Source organism: Mastacembelus armatus, chromosome 21 (genome assembly GCF_900324485.2).
Source record: "Mastacembelus armatus chromosome 21, fMasArm1.2, whole genome shotgun sequence".
In the NCBI taxonomy this organism is placed as follows: Eukaryota; Metazoa; Chordata; class Actinopteri; order Synbranchiformes; family Mastacembelidae; genus Mastacembelus; species Mastacembelus armatus.
This window is the reverse complement of record NC_046653.1, coordinates 23,869,755-23,887,504: the sequence shown is the minus strand read 5'-3', so window position 1 is coordinate 23,887,504 and position 17,750 is coordinate 23,869,755. Positions and strand designations below refer to the sequence as shown.

Here is a 17,750-nt window from a genome sequence, read left to right as displayed (position 1 = left end):
CCTCGTGTTAGATCCTCATATATTTACATACATACAAATTTCCACAGTGTGACACATTTCCAGGATTGAGTTGGTCATTTTTACCTTCTCGCTCATTTCTTCCTCTCTCTCTCCCTCAGGTTGGCTGCATGAGCTGGCCAAGCGCCTGGGAACCCCGTACTTCCTGTCCTCCCTGACGACGTTGGCGCCGTCCACAGTCAGCAGCGCCCCGGCCAACAGCAGCCACTGGAACGTGTCGGGGTCAGAGGTCGCAGGCCAGAGCTCCTGGAACTCCAGCCAGTATTACAGAAACGTGTCGGGGGCTGAGGCGGTGTCGGGGACAGGTACCGGGGGTGGGAGTGTCGCTGGGGTGCTGGGGGGCGGCCCGTCGATGCGCAGCAGCTACGTGACGTCGCTGTACTTCGCTCTGAGCAGTTTGACCAGCGTGGGGTTTGGAAACGTGTCGGCCAATACGGATTCGGAGAAGATCTTCTCCATCTGCACCATGCTCATAGGAGGTAAGTGTGTGTGTGTGTGTGTGTGTGTGTGTGTGTGTGTGTGTGTGTGTGTGTGTGTGTGTGTTTTGTTTATTTTTAATAGTGATAAACAATAGACACACACATATATGACTATTATTGTTTGTTTATTATCAGGACTGAACAGGTTTCAGTGAAATTTGGTGTAAAGTTCAGTCATGAGTCAATAAACAAGTTTTTACTGAATTCAGTGTTTGTTTAAAAGGTCTTATAACTTCACAGAACAGGGATATTTCTGACATTTTTCTGATGAGCCTGATTAAAAATATTTTGCATTCTCTTCTATAAAAATAAAACAGACCTTAACAGACAACAGGCCTTTAGAAATGGAGTTTCTTCTACAATATGACCTTGTGTTGGCAACTAGCTTCAGTTAAGTTAAGCTTTAAAATGGGTTTTTAAGGGAGAATGAAAAGAATTGAATGTTGCTATGGAAGTTTGATTACTCCAGTGAAGATCAAGAGAGTGAGGAGGAAATCAGAAACACACAGACAAACAAATGGAGTCACTTTGAGACCAAATATCACTGATTAGATTTTTACCGTGAAATAAAACCAGTGTTTCTCAACCAGTTGAACTGGAACTTTAACTGTAACATGAATATTGTGTGAGATGAACCCCTGGCTCACACACACACACACACACACACATACAGGTGTCAAATCTCCATCTCCTGTCTGTGGTTGACATTTACTGGATGAGGGAATAATCAGAGTTCTTCAGATGAAATTTGGGTCATTTAAGTTTTTTTCTTCTGTATTTGAGATTTAACAGCTCATTGGAAAAAATCAACATAAACTCCGTGTTGATCAATCATCTCAGTTTCATTTATTTGCTGTATGTGCTAATCCACAGGTGAATTAGTTTACAACAAATCACAGTCACATACAGAAAATTGAAATTGCCGTACTCTCAGACCCTTGGTGCTCACAGATCAACTCTAAACACTGAACAGTGCAATGTAAAAATTACAAATAAACTTAGATAAGATCAAATAAAAAAAATAATAAACGTACGAATAGTATAAAGCATATTTGCAGCCAACTGATGTTTGAAAACTACAATTCCCAGCAGCTTTAGGAAATTACCCTTTAAAAGTGGAACATTTTTAGAGATTCCTGCGTCACACAGGGTAGAGTAAGAAGGACATAGAATAAAAACATCCATGTGCTTTATTTAATGTGAGTTCTGTAGTGTTGTTGTTTCTGTTGCATTGGTTTTTAATGACCTTGTACCCACAGTGATGAGACCACAGTCCTCTGTCAGTGTAGAGCCAGGAAGAGTAAAGAGAGGAGGGCACAGCTGTATTAATCTGCTCTAACTGAAGATATTTATACGTTTTCACAATAGGCTTTTCCAAAATGTGTAGCTGGGTCAGTCCGCCTGAAGGGGCGGCCATCCTAAAATAATGTCCAGGTGCCAGTGGACTGTGTAAGTGTCCTGTGGTCTGAGCGCTGATTCAGCAGCTTTTCTACCTGGACGCAAGTTAAATTCAGTGACAGAAGCTGCTTGAAACAGGTCGAAACTGGTTTGGGCTGAAGAAAAATCAAGTAGTTGTTTTTAATAAGTGATTTGTTCAGTGGAAATGAGGGATTTATTTAACACTGGGATTATTTTCATTTCAGCGGTGTGTCATGCCATTTTGTGAAAGCAGTAATCCACTCGATGCAGCGCCTTACAGTGGTTTCAGAGCGGCTAAGTCGTTCTAAGCCCCGTGCTTTTGAACTTCTTCAGGCTGATGAAGACGTCCTGCAAAGCTTCCTGCTGTGCAGAAGCATTATGGGATTTTCCTTAGAGTCATTGTAGATAAAAACCCAGTCAGGAAACTGTGTCTCTGTCAGGCTGAAACCACAACCTTTCCTCTGCCTGCAGCACTGATGCATGCGGTGGTGTTTGGTAACGTCACAGCCATCATCCAGAGGATGTACTCACGCCGCTCGCTCTACCACACCCGCACCAAGGACCTGAAGGACTTCATCAGGGTCCACCGGCTGCCCAAGGCCCTGGAGCAGCGCATGCTGGAGTGTTTCCAGACTATGTGGTCGGTCAACAACGGGATCGATGTTAGCGAGGTGAGGAGAGAGGGGACTTCCTTCAACATGTATAACTATAGTTACGCCTGTGTAGCTGCAGAAAGGGTCATTTCACTTAATACACAACCATGCAGGGGTTTTTATATCTGCAGTAACACTGATACAGTGGTGAGAAATTGTTGGCGAGGCTCAGTGAAAATGACAGTTGAACAAGGAGAAGAAACAGTTTGTTGCTGGGTAGAAAAGCTGACGAAGGTCACTAGGAAATGTTTTGTTTCCTGTTTGATGAACTGACCCATTAGTGCCGTAGTTTCCCCCTTTATTGCTGTTTCATTGGAATGAAGTATGAAATGAAATGCAACCGGCTCATCGTTATTTTACACACACAAGGTTTATCTGACGTGCTTGCTTGGTGAGCATCATCGGATTTTCATGTTTGGGAATTCCAGTTTTCAGATAATTAAAAACAATAGAGTTTTAGCCATGGAGCGCACCTGTCGAGTGTGAACCACCTCTTTCTTCCCAGCTGCTGAAGGACTTCCCAGATGAGCTGAGGGCCGACATCGCCATGCACCTGAACAAGGAGCTGCTGCAGCTGCCTCTGTTCGAGTCGGCCAGCAGGGGCTGCCTGCGCTCCCTCTCGCTCATCATCAAGACCTCCTTCTGCGCTCCGGGCGAGTTCCTCATCCGGCAGGGAGACGCCCTGCAGGCCATCTACTTCGTCTGCTCAGGGTCCATGGAGGTGCTGAAAGACAACACTGTGCTGGCCATACTGGGTAAGTCCGGACGAGGGCTCCAGATAAAGTTCCCAGTTATACTGTGGGTGGATACTGGGCTGAGGAGACTGATCTGGTTTTATGCAGCTTCACCCACATCATCAATATCTGTTCCATCTGAGGTATTGGAGTATTTCCATGTTGTGCTACTTCATCCTTGGACTCCACTACATGTAGAAAGTACTTCAGATTTGACGTATATGAGGTGGCTGGGATAGGCTCCAGCAGATCCCTGGGACCCTGGTTAGGACTAAGGGGGTATAGATGATGGATGGTTTAATATCAATCAAGTTATTTTCTTGTTTGTCCCCAAAATTTCACGGACTAACATCGTTTTCTCACAATATTTTCAAATGAATGAAAAACATCTTTCAGTTTTAGTTAAGAATTTAAAGTGTTAGATTTTGATTAGTCGACTGTTGGATTCCCAAAGTTCATGCTGAGCACCTAATGAGGCTAAAATGCTACATGGGTGGTTCTTTTATTTGATGGAGATCATGTGAATTATTTGAAAAACACAGTGCCCCCATGGCTCCGGTAGACAATTACCTGTCAAACTGTGACTTAATGAGAGGATGTGAGATGATCATGATCTGCAGGACACTGTTACATAGTTAATGAAGGTGAGAACCTTTAATTTGAATATCTGACTGTTTGACATCAAATGCTGTTAATGAAGTACGGACTTTAAAGGGCTGAGTGATCACAGTCAGACTCAGTTCAGTGCTGGGTCTGGTCTCCTCCTAGTCAGACCTGAACAGAGACCTGAGGGGGATTTAAGTGGAAAGTAGATGATGAGGGAGATGAAGGAGAAGACAGAAAGACAGATGAGTGTGAATCAGACAACAGAGAAACAGAGGCTGAGAGGGCTGATAAAGAGCTGCTGCTTTAAAGAGTTATCACCATGCTCCTCACACACACACACACACACACACACACACACACACACACACACACACACACACACACAGACGAGGCTTCCCGCAGATCTACACAGAAAAATCCTCCAATCCAGGGTGAATAGAGATGGAAGAGAGCTGGTTATCAGACATCACACATGGCTGAGTACAGAGGTGGACAAATGACTGAATAAATTGTGGTGCTTGTAGGCAGTTTGGACACTCCTGCTTGTTCTTGGTGCTGGTTTGGACAAATGAAAACCAGATAAGGCTGCAAAGCTCTGCAGGCGTCGGTCCTCGTGTGGAATCTGCAGATCACAGGGACAAACAGTGGCAGAAGAAAGAGAATATAAACCTATAATCCTCTACTGATGCACAGAGGAGACATTCAGCTGCAGCAGCAGCACAGGGCCAAAGTAGGAACAGATAAAAAGTAATTACTGAGGAGTCCATGAAATAAAATTACAAGGACAGCAATAAACACACAGCACTGTGTCAGTGAGGTTGACACAATCATGTGTTTATGTGTAATTATTAATGTCCTACAACTGGAGAAAACTGAAAAAGGACGTCTTATTCCCAAAAGCTCCGATGATGAAAAATCCTTCAACACCCAGAATGCATTGTGTCTAGTGCATCCCAGTGTCATTATAGTTCCCTTGAACACCAGCGTCAGCTTGTCAAGAGATGAGCGTTGGATTTTCTTTTTTCTAGACGCTGCTGGAAGGTTTTAGTCGTCATGGTGTCCAGCTTGGAGTTCCCCTGGGATTTCTGCTTTTTCCATTGAGTTTCTGGTCACAAGTCATACAGAGGAACGATCACTGTGCTTCTTTCCTTCCGCAGCCTCATTATCCTGATTCCCTTTGTTCACTGGAACAGCCAGACCAAATCCTGCTTCCTGCTGGGCTGGATGGTCCAAATAATGGGCCACAATCTTTTCCAACACTGCCTTTATGCACACACAGTTTGTTGGAAGTTGGGACACCTGGAGGAAACTGCATCCATTTCCAAGGCTTCATTTCCTTCTACTGCTGCAGGAAAGATGGAAAGAAGCCATCACTGCATCTCTGACATTTCCTTTCACTTTCTGCTTTTCACTTCATCACTTTGCTTTGGACCAGTTCAGCTTCAGCACATGTCAATAACAACTGAAAATATGAGTATCAGAGTCCAAAATCAGCTAAAAACAGGCTTTAGTCCGACTCTTTCAGTCCCAGTAAAACCTGCCGGTGTACGTTTGCTTGGATTTACCAGGAGACCCATCCTCATAAGCACAGACTGGGAGACTCTGGTGCGTAACAGTGAGAAAATATTAGTGAGCTTCATGGAGCAAGAGAGAGAAATTGTGTGAAATGCTGCGATTGTGCGTCCTCACTCACATCGCTCTCTGGGGACGTGAAGGTGGAGTTGTGTTCCAGCGAAGGCTAATATTAAACAGCACTGATTTACAGTGTGTGGGTGGAAAAACCAGAGTCATGCTCTGCACAGACATCGCGTCTCATTTCTCTCTCTTAATACAATTCACGCTTCATTTCCTCCATTTTATTCATTAATTAAAGAGGCACTTCGTTTCTTTCCTCTTGATTCTCTTCCATCTTGTTTGACGTGACGGATGCAGCTTTTGTCTTTTGATAGCAGAAACACAATGTGAAGTGTAGACGACATTTAAAGGACACAGGTTTACTTTGCACTCCATGGGTGCAAACAGTAATGGATGGACTCTGCTCCCCGAGAGTCTGGTGGATGGTTTGAAAGGTTAATGCATGAAGTCAGACTATAGTCCAGATACTGGATTAAAGATTCTGCCCTTCAGCAGAGTTAAAACCTACTTATTAAAGATTCATGAGGGAATTAAACATCTATAAAAGGTTTGGCACACACCCATTGCATCATTAATAAATACACAGCAATGTAGGTTTATTATTGTATTTCACTTCTTTCAGTGTTTGACGTAACGCAGGAAAATAAAGAAACGGCATAAAACAAAATTCATTTTTAAAAGAATACATGGAAAATAATAGGATAGATAAAATAAATTCTTTAAACATATGGTGAAGTTTAATAAGAATCTAACATGACAGGTTTAAATCAAATTCATTGAATCAGTTAAAGTGATATATTCGTTAAAGGTGTTTCAGGGGGAAAAGGCTTTTAGCTTAGTTTTAAAAATGCATGACTCTTTGTTCCAGTGGTTTAGTGGTGAATGCTAACTACAGTTATCATACCAACACTAAAGACAATCCAATAGGAAATAATGCGATCAGACAGATTTTGGCCGTCTGAGACGTAATTTCTTTTTGCTTGTGCAGTTAATCCAGTAAACAGGGCTGTTCTGCAGGGGCTCGGTCCTCGTGGGGTTTGTGCAGCAGGTTGGTAAGATCAACAACCTGGGTGTTGTCGCTGGACGAAGTCAGGCGGTGTAGTCGGCAGCAGGTGGAGGTTTGGGGGGGTTGGATGGGTCAGAAAACACAGGACTTTCCTGTGTTTATTATAGGAAAATAACATAATTTTAGCAGCTTTTGTTCCTACATCTAATGAAACCGTGTTTATGATTATTACCATGACATGACTGGTGGAGTCTTGATATATTAGAGTGGGGGATGTTGTTTGTAATGTGTGTTGTTGTGAATGATGGGGGGGGGGCGTACCTGTCTCTGAGGTCTCTTTCTTTAAAGGTTGAGACCTACTGGATTAATGGTCTGTACCTGTGTGCCTGCATTTCTGTGTGAGGCGGATTTGTCTTCAAATGCCAGGCCCTCAGCCCATATTTGATCTTAATCATGACACACACACCTGTGTTGGTATTAATAATAAATAGGTGGTACATTATTGAAGCATCTTGATTATTAATGCTGAAGTGTGGATCGAGCAGAGCACAGGAAGCTGTACACATGGTGCAGCCCGAATTACCCACGAATTGTCCACACTGACATTAGAAAGGTTCATACTACCTGTCATACATATTACATATGTTACACATGATATTACATATCATATATGTAATATCTCAGACTCAGATAGTAACCAGGGAACACCAGTGTCTCGATTTAATTACTTCTACCATTTTAATGGTATTTATTACTGACAATACACTCGAAGTAACAAAACTGCAAACAAATGATTATGATATTATTATGATAATAAAATGAAGAGACATCATGACACCTCAGAATAAGGTGATCACTGTGTTTACAGTGGTGTTATACAAAGTACCAGGTGGAAACATCTGTTTTTACTGGTTCTGGCCCACGTACAGGTCTGGTTTAAAGGACGACACTTTATGCAGAGTTATGATCTGTCTGTGCATCTGACTGAGAACAGAGAGACGGCAAGATGATGCATGTCTGACAGAAAATGGCCTCCCTACCCATGACATAAATATATAAATATAACATGTTGGTCCTACAGGAGCCATCGACTCTAATTTCCTTGCTGTAATGAAGCAGGAGCAGTGATGTAACACTTGCACAACAACCTGTACATTTCATCTAATTGAGCACCAAATCAGTGTATGAAGGGATGTGTTACTTAAAACTGGATTTATGGTGCGTGACCCCTCTGCCAGGCCACGCTGCCTAATCTGTTAGCATGACTGGGTGAGAAAAGCAGGTTTGGTGTCGGCGTGAGAAGATAAGGGCTGTTGTTAAATGTAGCAGAGCAAATAAAAGCTAACAGACTAACAAACTGGTACTTCCTGACACAGTTTTTGTTAATAAGCTTTTGTTCCCTGTCCTCTCCTTTTTATTTTCACCTGCACTCACAGATACAAGTGCACTGGAGACTAGACAGATACACGCTCTTAAATGTCACCTTCGAGTATTCATCTCCTGCTCAGTTTAACATTTTGCTGTGATTATGAGCAAACGCTTCATCGTGGCGCTGCTGTCGCTCTCGGCTCTGATGCCACCCATCATCTCTGTGACAGCGGCGGTTCGGGCTGAGCCGTGCTGTGGAGAAAGAGAAGAAATGTGAGTGATGTGGAAAAGATAGGGAGACGGACGGAGCGTGTGAAGAGCCCATCATGCCAAATTAAGTAGAAGCCTGAGAGTTTGGGAGGGCGGGGGTGCAGAGGACTGAGTGCAGCGACAGCAGGATGTGGAGGTGGTTGGAGGAGGGGGAGAGGGCCGTGACCAGCGGCACCCCACCCATCCATTTCTCCTCAGTCAACCCTTTTCATTCTGCAGCCAGCTGCTCTCAGAGTCCTCACCTTCTTACCCTCCCTCCATCACCCATTTTAGGTCCCTGCCCTTCCGCCTCCATCTTGCTCTGTTTCCTCGTCTGCTCAGTTTTCTTCAGCCCCCCCCCCTGTCCTCAGCTGTGTGGCTGTGCAGCCCTGAAGCTGCCTTTGTTTGTGCAGGGGGCTGTGTAATAATTTACAAAAATATACTGTACGTATACATTGTATGTATTATCTCAGTTTTGTTTGCGTGTGGTTTGTTTGTGCACTGTTAAATGCCAACGGACAAACTCTTCTTCATTAGTCCACTAAAACCTGTTTACTCCAGGTTCGCTTCATGGCCACGACTTCTTAACTATTGGGGTACAGGTTTGTTCATGTTCCAGGTGTGACAGGTTTCTGTGTGAGTAAAGGTTTAGATTGCACTGTTTATGTCTCTACTTATGGTTAGAAATGTGTGTTTCCTCATTGGCAGGTGCTTGATCTATTAAATATACTATTTTAAGGCTGTTGTGTTGATTCCAGTTATGTGCACTGTTGTGTTACATTCATGAATAATCTCCTTCTTGATCCTTATTAAGTCGTGGCCACAACATAATTTGAGTCTGAGCTGTGGGCGGCCGTTCAGTGATCTGGAACCGAGCTAACAGGAGACAAGTGTTTTCTGTGGTGGGTCAGATATGCAAAGCCAGTGGGATAAGTCTTTAAAGTGCTTTATTTTTCAAAATCATGCACAGTTTTAGACCAGTACAAATGCACACACAATGTGCAGCAATCTAAGTTTGACATTCAGAACGACGATAGTGTGTTGAGCGCCGCTTTGTGCACGTGAACAGTGAGTTCACAGGTACGTTAAAGATGCAGTCCAGCACAGTCCTCCCACCTCTGCCACTGACAGGACTCCACGGATCCATTCCTTTAACCTGCTGACAGTCTGTGGGATTAAATGATTAAATAGCTCTGCTGTTGCTGGTTCTGTTCTCCTAGTAGTTTCAGATTATCTTTCATCTGCCTCTGTATTGCTGCACCTGCACAGGTAAAGGAGATCTGATTGGCTCGGACTCCCTGACGAAGGAGCAGGTGATCAAGACCAATGCCAACGTCAAGGCCCTGACCTACTGCGACCTGCAGTACATCAGCCTGAAGGGCCTCCGCGAGGTGCTGAGACTCTACCCCGAGTACGCCCAGAAGTTCATCAGCGAGATACAGCACGACCTCACGTACAACCTGCGGGAGGGCCACGGGGCCGACGTGAGTACACACACTAATGTAGGAGAGAGAGTTTTTCTGTTGGCGAACCCTTAGGGGCTGAATAAAGTAGTTAGAATTAAATACCAGACGTCACAGGTTTGGCAGCAGCCAGTAGAAGTGTCAGATCAGCCAGATCTGTTTGATTTAGACTTTTAATCTTTTTATATTGTGTGTGGTGATTTGAATCCCATGGAATTAATGATTGAAATGATTATGATCTACGAACATGTAAATAAAGAATAAAAGTTCTTCATTGTATCAGACAGTCCTGCTAATGTGGCTCAGTCAAATCAAAATGTGCCTGTGGTGTGAGGGCCGTCTGTGTGTAGTGTGTATTTATGAAAGCTACCACCCACCCACAGTGCAGACTGAAAATGAAACTGTGTATGGTGGAGAGGAGACGATCACCTTGACAGGGGTCTCATGGATAAAAGCTATGCATGATCTTTGAAACGCACAGATCTGTGCACACGTCCCACTTTGACAGGCCAAGCCTCAAAGTGCTTTTTCTTAACTGCTGCCATCAAACACTCAGCGTTCGGCCGCTGCAGTGGCAGAGGGAGCGAAACACAGGGACCAGAATAGCTCAGTGCTGCTGTTTGAAGCGGTCGTGCTTCTAAAAATAGAACGGGGGGAAGCACGGGTTCTCCCTGACTGGCTGCGTCCCCCGTAGCTACTGCTAAGATTGGATCCTGCTCGATATAAATAGCCCAGCCAGCCGAGGAGGAGGAGGAGGAGAGAAGAGGGGGAGAGGGAACTTTAACTATCTCTTTTTTTTTTTCTGCTCCTCTTCTTATCCATCCCTTCCTACTGCAGTGCCGTTGTTTCTCTAGGGCACAGCACTCTTACTGCAGAGTGTGAGTGGGGTGCAAATGTGTGCCCACATCAGTGTGTATGCAACAGTATCCACACAATGTACAATTCCAGATGCACGAGCTGCTGCACATATCTGAGGTCTGGGCTGCAGCTGCCCTTCCTTTAGTTATGTAGGCAAACCTTTCTGGTACCAGCAGCCCAGGAGAGAGTATTTGCATATGTATGTAGGACAAGACTGCTGGAAAACAGAAAAATGAAGCCTGCAGATGTCCAGCACTTTCTTGCACATTAAACAAGTAAGGCAAAGAGGGAAAGGCTGCGAAAAGGAGACAGGCAGGCAGGTAAAATGTTATACAGGAAACTAGGAATTTAAAAAAATTGGGAACCCAAATGTGGCAAAGGTTTACTAAGTAAGGAAGATTTAATCATGAAAACCATCATTTCAGTTTCCCTGCTGAATCACAGACTGACTGTCATGACCCCAGAGCCTTGGGAGAAAGAATGCGATGTGCAAGAGCAACCAGTCGGCTGAGTGCACCGAGCTGTGCCGCAGAAAGAAGACAGGGATATTACAGCATGTTTTGTACCCTGTGTTCCTGTGCTGGTCAGTCTAAGTCAGAACAAGATATTTCCCACACCTGCACGCCCTGCACAAACACACGCAGCTTACATACATCCACGTCCATGCACGCCTGGCACTCAGGTTACTGCATACAGTCAATTACACACACACACACACACACACACACTCACGATACGATACGATACGATACTTCACTCCAGCCACACGCTCACACACAGACGAGCACACGCCAACACGCGGCAGGTGCACGTTTATCACGCCCACGCATCACAGAGCACTCCCTGGTTTCCTCCAGAGCTCGGAGCTAAAATTAGAAGAGCAGGGCTAAAAATACATGACGGTGGAAAGGCAGGGAGGAGGAGGAGTGGAGAGGAGGAGTGAGGAGGAGGAGAGAGAGGAGGGAGAATGCTGAGCAGGCAGGGACGGTGGGAGAAGACGGGATTGATTAAAGGGAGGACGAGGGAAAGTGGAGGGTGCGGGCTCGTCTGCACGATAAGATATGAAACACATCTATTACTCTGCACCGTCACATGTGTTAGAGCAGGAGTTATTATTATTATGAGGCTGGTATCAGACAATGGCAGCACATACTGTAATCACACAAGCTGTTCCAAAGGTGAGGTAATGAATTTGTTTGAACGTGGAGATAAGGTCTACACAAAGGCTCACTCTCATTGTTGCATGAATAAATGAAAACCCTTTAAAATAATCAGACTCTATGGTGGCTGGTCAGGTTCACACTCTGGACATCACAGCCTGGACACGAACCTGCTGCAGTTCAGTACGTTTACATGCAGGTTCCTGACAGTCCTGTTAACGTTAAGCTGCACCAAAGATCCAGCCGGAGCTGTGACGGATAAATAATCTCTTCTCCTCTTGTGCTGTTGCACATTTTGTCAGTCAGTCAGAGGCAAAGTCCTGTTGTGTTTAGTTGGTCGTCTCTGGGAGTTTCAGCGCTGCAGCATCAACGCAGAGGACGACGTAAATTATTCATTTCATAAGCAGGGACAAGCCTGAATGGGAGCGGTGTGTGTTTGTGTGTGTGTGTGTGTGTGTGTGTGTGTAGTCTATTAAATGTAGCATGACAAGCCTCTTTTTTTTTGCAATCTGGAAAAACAAGAAAATAAGAAATCATTTGATTTGAAATAGCCTCTCAAGCATATAATTATCTTTTGGTTTTCATTTGGTCTTCACCATCACAGTGGTTTGAAGCCACAATAATTCTTATTAGAATTTGAGTCTGTATGAAGCTTGTTGATGTGTGTTAGCCTGAAAACACCACAGACTGCAGCACCAGACAACAAATCTAATAAAAGAGAAAGAAAACATGGGATAAAAGTAAAAGTTTGAGCCAGTGTTTCATGCAGAAGGATTGGCTACACCAGAAACTAAAGGTCTAAAAACCAGAAATAATAAAAATAGCATGAAACACTGGGATTGTGTTGTGAGGGTTTGAAACCCCCTGGAGCAAACAAAACTCATACAGCCAGAAATAAAAGCTGCAGGACATCAGCTCAGTCAGACCTGAGCAAAACTGTAAAATGCTTTAAAAAAGGAGAAAAACCTTCACAATAGAAATCTGATCATCGATGAAGGAGCATGTGAGGGGGCAGGGGTTGTTGAGCGGTGCATCAAACATTCACTGGCAGGAACAGTACGAACGCTGTGCTCGTCTGCCACCCACTGGTACGACGCTGTCTCTGCGCTCTGTTGACAACACTGATCCAGCTGTGCTTCAAACATCACAAACATCTCCTAACCTCTGTGGTGCTGTCAGCAACAGCTGGTGTGATGGGTCACTGCACGGATGTGTCATTAGGGTGAAAGTCTGGACCGTTCTCTCCCTCTCAGGTGGACTGGGAAAGTAACGGAGGTTTGGTGAAGAAGCTGCCATCTATCCGTGAGGACGAGGAGGGCGACGAGGAGCAGAACTCGGTGTCGTGCGCCCCTCGCTCCCCGCTGCGTCTCGGCAGGGGGCTCAGCTCGCCCCTGCGCTCCCCTCTGCTGCCGCCCAGGCCTTTCCGCGCTCCCTCTGAGCACTCGCGCCCAACCACCCTGCAGATACCGGTGGTCAGCTTCAGCAGCGCACCCCCTGAGCTCAGCCCCAGGTAACACACACACACACACACACACACAAGTCAGTGAAGAAGAGTGTGTGACTGATAATTAGAAAGGCAGAGGAGATCACGGGAGTGACTGCACAAACACCCCGTTGATGCTGCAGCATCGGTGTCTGGCTGCCATGGCAACCAGCAGATTACGGTGCTGGGGCGTCACATGGGGCCTGGCTGCAGTTGGAAGGTTTCGCATTGTAGGAGGATGTGTGTGCATGGAAACGTATCGCTGTGCACAGAGACCTATAAGAGCCTATCTAGTGGTCTGTGAACAGCAGCTGCTGAGTGAAAACACACACACACACACACACACACTGTAATTAGTGCTCGTTTTTCCCTCCCTCTCTTACTTCAATCTCTCTTTTCTGCAAAGATTCGTGGACGGCATTGAAACAGAGAGCAATTCCACCTCGTCACAAAAGTTTGAGTTCAGCCCCAGCGTGTCACCTGCAGCCCCGGCCTCCCCGTTCACAGGTAACACACACACACACACACACACACACACACACACACATATTGGGCTCTGTTCCTGAAGACGACTCTTTTCTGAAGCACTGATGTATGTTTGTGTTGTGCAGGGATCAGGGAGCAGTCTGAGATCAAGCAGAGTGTGTCTAAACTGACGGAGGAGGTGAGTGTTGACTTGATGTTGACGTGTGTTTACACACCTGCCGGCTCTAATTATTACCGCCACACAGGTGGTTTGTCTGTCAGGAAGGTATTGGTGCACACACAGACAGTGGGCTGAGAAAAGCTGTATATAGCGCCACCCTGTGTCCATTTATCGAGCATTTCACTTTCATAGTTCTGGAACAGTGAGGTGTAAGCTCCCAGCCCCTGGTTTGGGAACCACTGGGCTAAACTATCACCTCCAACAGCTCCAACAGTGAAAAGCTGCCCACACACTGATGCATCAGTAATACCAGTCTGATAAGGATCACACAGGTCATTTGCTGCAGGAGCAGTACTTTTACTTTTACTTTAAAGTTTTTTATAGTGGTAATTTTACTTCTGAGTGTGTGTTCCTCCAGAATCTGATGGGACGACAGACAAACTGTAAATGTCACTGAACATTAGTCTGACTTTGTACTAATACTCCTGCGCAGGATTTAAATATTCAGACTCACAGGCACCATTGACCGATCACAATGACAGTCTGTCAACACTGTGCGTGTTTTGATGCAGATCAGGTTCATATGCAAATGAACTTCTGTTAATAAATCAACAGATTTAGAGGGATTGTGCCTTTGCAGAGGTACAAGCTCGACGGTGTGTGTTCCACAAATAAGGATTAACTTTGTCAGATATTGTGTTGATCCCCCCCATCCATCCCATTATCCTCCAGAGTAATAAGAAACCTGATACAGCATTTGCATGACGGCCCTTCATCTGATTTTGTGGTGTGTGTGTGTGTGTGTGTGTGTCTCTTCATACAGATGAACAGTCTTTCTAAACAAGTCTCCAGGCTCAGTCAGGAGCTGCAGGAAATGACACGCCTGCTCAAGCCCTTCCTCCAAACAGACCTGCAGCCAGTCCTGATGACCATGATGCCAAATTTAACCCCGCCTCCTAGCAGTGCCAGCCACCTGTCAACAAGCACCTGTGCCCCAGTGCCGCCCCCTGGCGCACCTTGTTCCCTTCAGAGACCTGACACTGATTCCTTGTTGGACAGTGGAGATATAGAGGGTGTGGGTTTGCCAGGATGCCTTCTCCCAACTCCTCATTCCCCAAAAAGGCCTGATTCATCTCCTTCAGCACCGCCACAGCCCCCACCTAAACCCCCAGAGGGGAACCAGGAAGGACCTTCAGGGGGATCCCCAGTCCCCCTAAGCCCCCATGCTTGCTCCAGTAACAGGATGTTTTTGCCCTCCCTGCAGAAGCCTCCTCCCCCGACCTCTCACGCACCGTCACCTTCTCTTTCCTTCTCCATGTCTCTCTCCTCCTCCTCGTCGCTTTCCCCCTGCCAAGGCCCCCACCTGTCTCGACCTGCCAGCTGTGCCAGCAGAGGCCTGCTCCCTCCACCCCCCTCCCAGGATACACCTCCACCGCCATCTTCCCACTGCTCTGCTCCCCCATCGCTCACATCCTCCCCTGGAGACCACAGGCTGAGGCCTTCGCCCTCCGTGCCTCTCGTCTCCCCCCCCATCTCCCTCCATCCCTCCACCACCTCCCTGCCTTTGTCTCTGGACCTCGTTAGTGCAATGAGAAGGCAGGGAGACACCCAGACTCCGCCTTGGTTTAAGAGACAGCCGCACCACGGGGGGGCCAGGCCTGTCACTCAGGAGCTGGAGATGCAGGAATGGGGACGACAGGTGGAGGAGGCGAAGTCCTCCACAGAGCACATCAGCTTCATTGATGAAGAGGAGCCGGCGTTATGAACAGGGTCAGACCAGGCCAAACAGAACGAAGGAAGAGGGAAGAGGAGGTACAGCGGAGGCCGGATCAGCTGCATGAAGGAATGAGCTGGTCCTTTTCACACGGGAAACCACAGGTGGACAGAAACACCTGCGAGGCAGAGACACAGTGCAGCTGTCAGCCAATCAGTGTGAAGGGGAGCTTTTCTACACTGACGAACCCCAGACCTGCAAACTGTCCTACAGTATCAACGCCGCAGTAGCATCAGTCCACACCCGCAGCTACTGGGACACACTGGACCAGAGCGCCTTTTGAACCAGTCCAATGGATCTCTGGAGGCTACTTCAGCTCTTTGCAGCTAACTGAACAATGATTGCTTTTTAAACCCAGTATGGATGTCTCCTCCTCTTCAAAGGGCAGGTACAAACACATATCTCAGCGGGAAACATGTCTTTACCCAAGCCAGAAAATCCGAGCCACCGCGCTGGGACTGGGAATGTAAACACTGAGTCTCAGTCACATCAAGTCACCTCGCCTGGAAACGCAGTTTGCTTCGTCCGTGGGATTATTTTTAAAGTGATGCCGTTAACACTGGGATGACATCGAACCATCTCTTCAGTCGCACGTAACAAGACAACAATGTTCAAATTGGTTTTAGCTTCTGACAGAAATGTCCACATTTTCTTTCCAGAAATAAGTCTGGTCAGGTTGTGTGCCAAAGACAAAAGGAAAAATTAGGGAGAAAATGTGGGGAGACAAAAATATCATAGACATCACCCATCGATCACGGTTTATCACCATTGTGACTGTTTACAACCAGCCTATAAGATTGTATAGCAAATTCCCACATCACTCCTGAGCTTTAGCCATCCAGCCATTCGTGCCTTCTCCATGTAAAGACATAGACTTCCTGTTAACTACAGGCAGCATGTGGATCAAAATTTACATAGAAAGCCATCAATGTCACCTGGCACCTTTATCTTAACTGTAACTCATTTATTTTGTATAGGCTGTGCATTGATTTACCTTTGTTGATGAAAGCAATGAGGACATTGATTACAGATATGGGAGGAGTAACAGAAACAGGATGAGGAGTAGGGCTGGATACCGGCACTCATCTCCAGATTCAGCTTTCATTTGCATCAAGTAAATACTTTAATTTAATTTAAACTTAAATTTCTTAACTTTAATTCTTTTAAATCCACCAACACTTTTGTTTATTTGCATCTAAAATTGTTCACATTATAGACTGAACGTTTCCTGGTTATAAAACTGGACCAAGGATTGATTGATTTTTTTTTTTTTTTTTTTTTGCTTCATCTATATTTGCACTAAACACTTGATCAGGAATAATAAAAAGCACCACTAAAAATATTGCGTTAAAGAAGTAAAAGCCATCGTGCATGATGGATCAACATTTGCTTAAAAGTAACTTCTGCATATAAACAACATTTAGTGCAAATGAGATGCTTATTGATAAAAGGTGCAAATGAAAAGATTGATCTTGAGTTTTTGAACGTCCAGAACCTGGTTCAGCTCATCGGTCTGTGCCGTAGACCATTGTTGTCCAAAAACTAATCACACCGCTGACCTGGCTCACATGGTTCTTCCTCACCAACAATGGGAAGCCCGTCTTTTTCCAAAAACCAGCTCCAGACTCTGAGAACAACCGTCACTGTTTACAGTCTCTGGAGGAACAAAGAGTCCACTGGTGTCTGGTTTGTTTAAAACTTGGATCTACAGCTTGTATTCAGCAGCGCAAGTTCCAGCTTCTGGTTTTTGAACAACACTGGAGGGTTATGGCACAGACCAATAAGCTAAACCAGGTTATGCTGAGTACACCACATTTATTGTTGCTGTCGGTTTCTGGATGGGATCTGGACTAAACATCTAAAGATACCAGCTTCACCCTTTTTATTGATATTGGATTAACAAAAAAAAAATCCAGCCCTACAGCGAAAGGACAGTTTATGTGAACTCATGACTGGATGCACTGCAGACTGAGTGTAACTTCCCCAATTCTTATGTAGCACAGTTTTCATCATCACAGCCCCTTTGCCAGTGACTGAGCTTTATGCTGGTACAGACAGCCTAACCCTGGAACTACAATACCCAGGCTGCATCACTATGGAGGTCTCAGGACTTCTGTACAGTTTTCTGCTGTGGTGTGGTGCTTTGTGCACCATGTTACCTGTAATATAGACAGGTTTCTGGTTTCTATTTTCTGTAAC

The 17,750-nt window shown here is 45.5% G+C and overlaps 1 protein-coding gene across 1 annotated transcript in view; it reads left to right on the top strand.

Moving 5' to 3' along the window:
• The window catches only part of kcnh3 (potassium voltage-gated channel, subfamily H (eag-related), member 3), a 93,718-nt gene extending 77,000 nt beyond the window's left edge, over positions 1–16,718 (top strand). The window contains exons 8-15 of the mRNA XM_026296347.2: positions 120–497; positions 2,388–2,587; positions 3,075–3,324; positions 9,437–9,651; positions 12,902–13,158; positions 13,538–13,638; positions 13,743–13,795; positions 14,601–16,718. Of these exons, the coding sequence (XP_026152132.1) occupies positions 120–497; positions 2,388–2,587; positions 3,075–3,324; positions 9,437–9,651; positions 12,902–13,158; positions 13,538–13,638; positions 13,743–13,795; positions 14,601–15,542 (2,396 nt within the window). The 3' untranslated portion in view covers positions 15,543–16,718. The remainder of the gene's footprint in view (positions 1–119; positions 498–2,387; positions 2,588–3,074; positions 3,325–9,436; positions 9,652–12,901; positions 13,159–13,537; positions 13,639–13,742; positions 13,796–14,600) is intronic.
• The last annotated feature ends 1,032 nt before the right edge of the window (positions 16,719–17,750 follow it).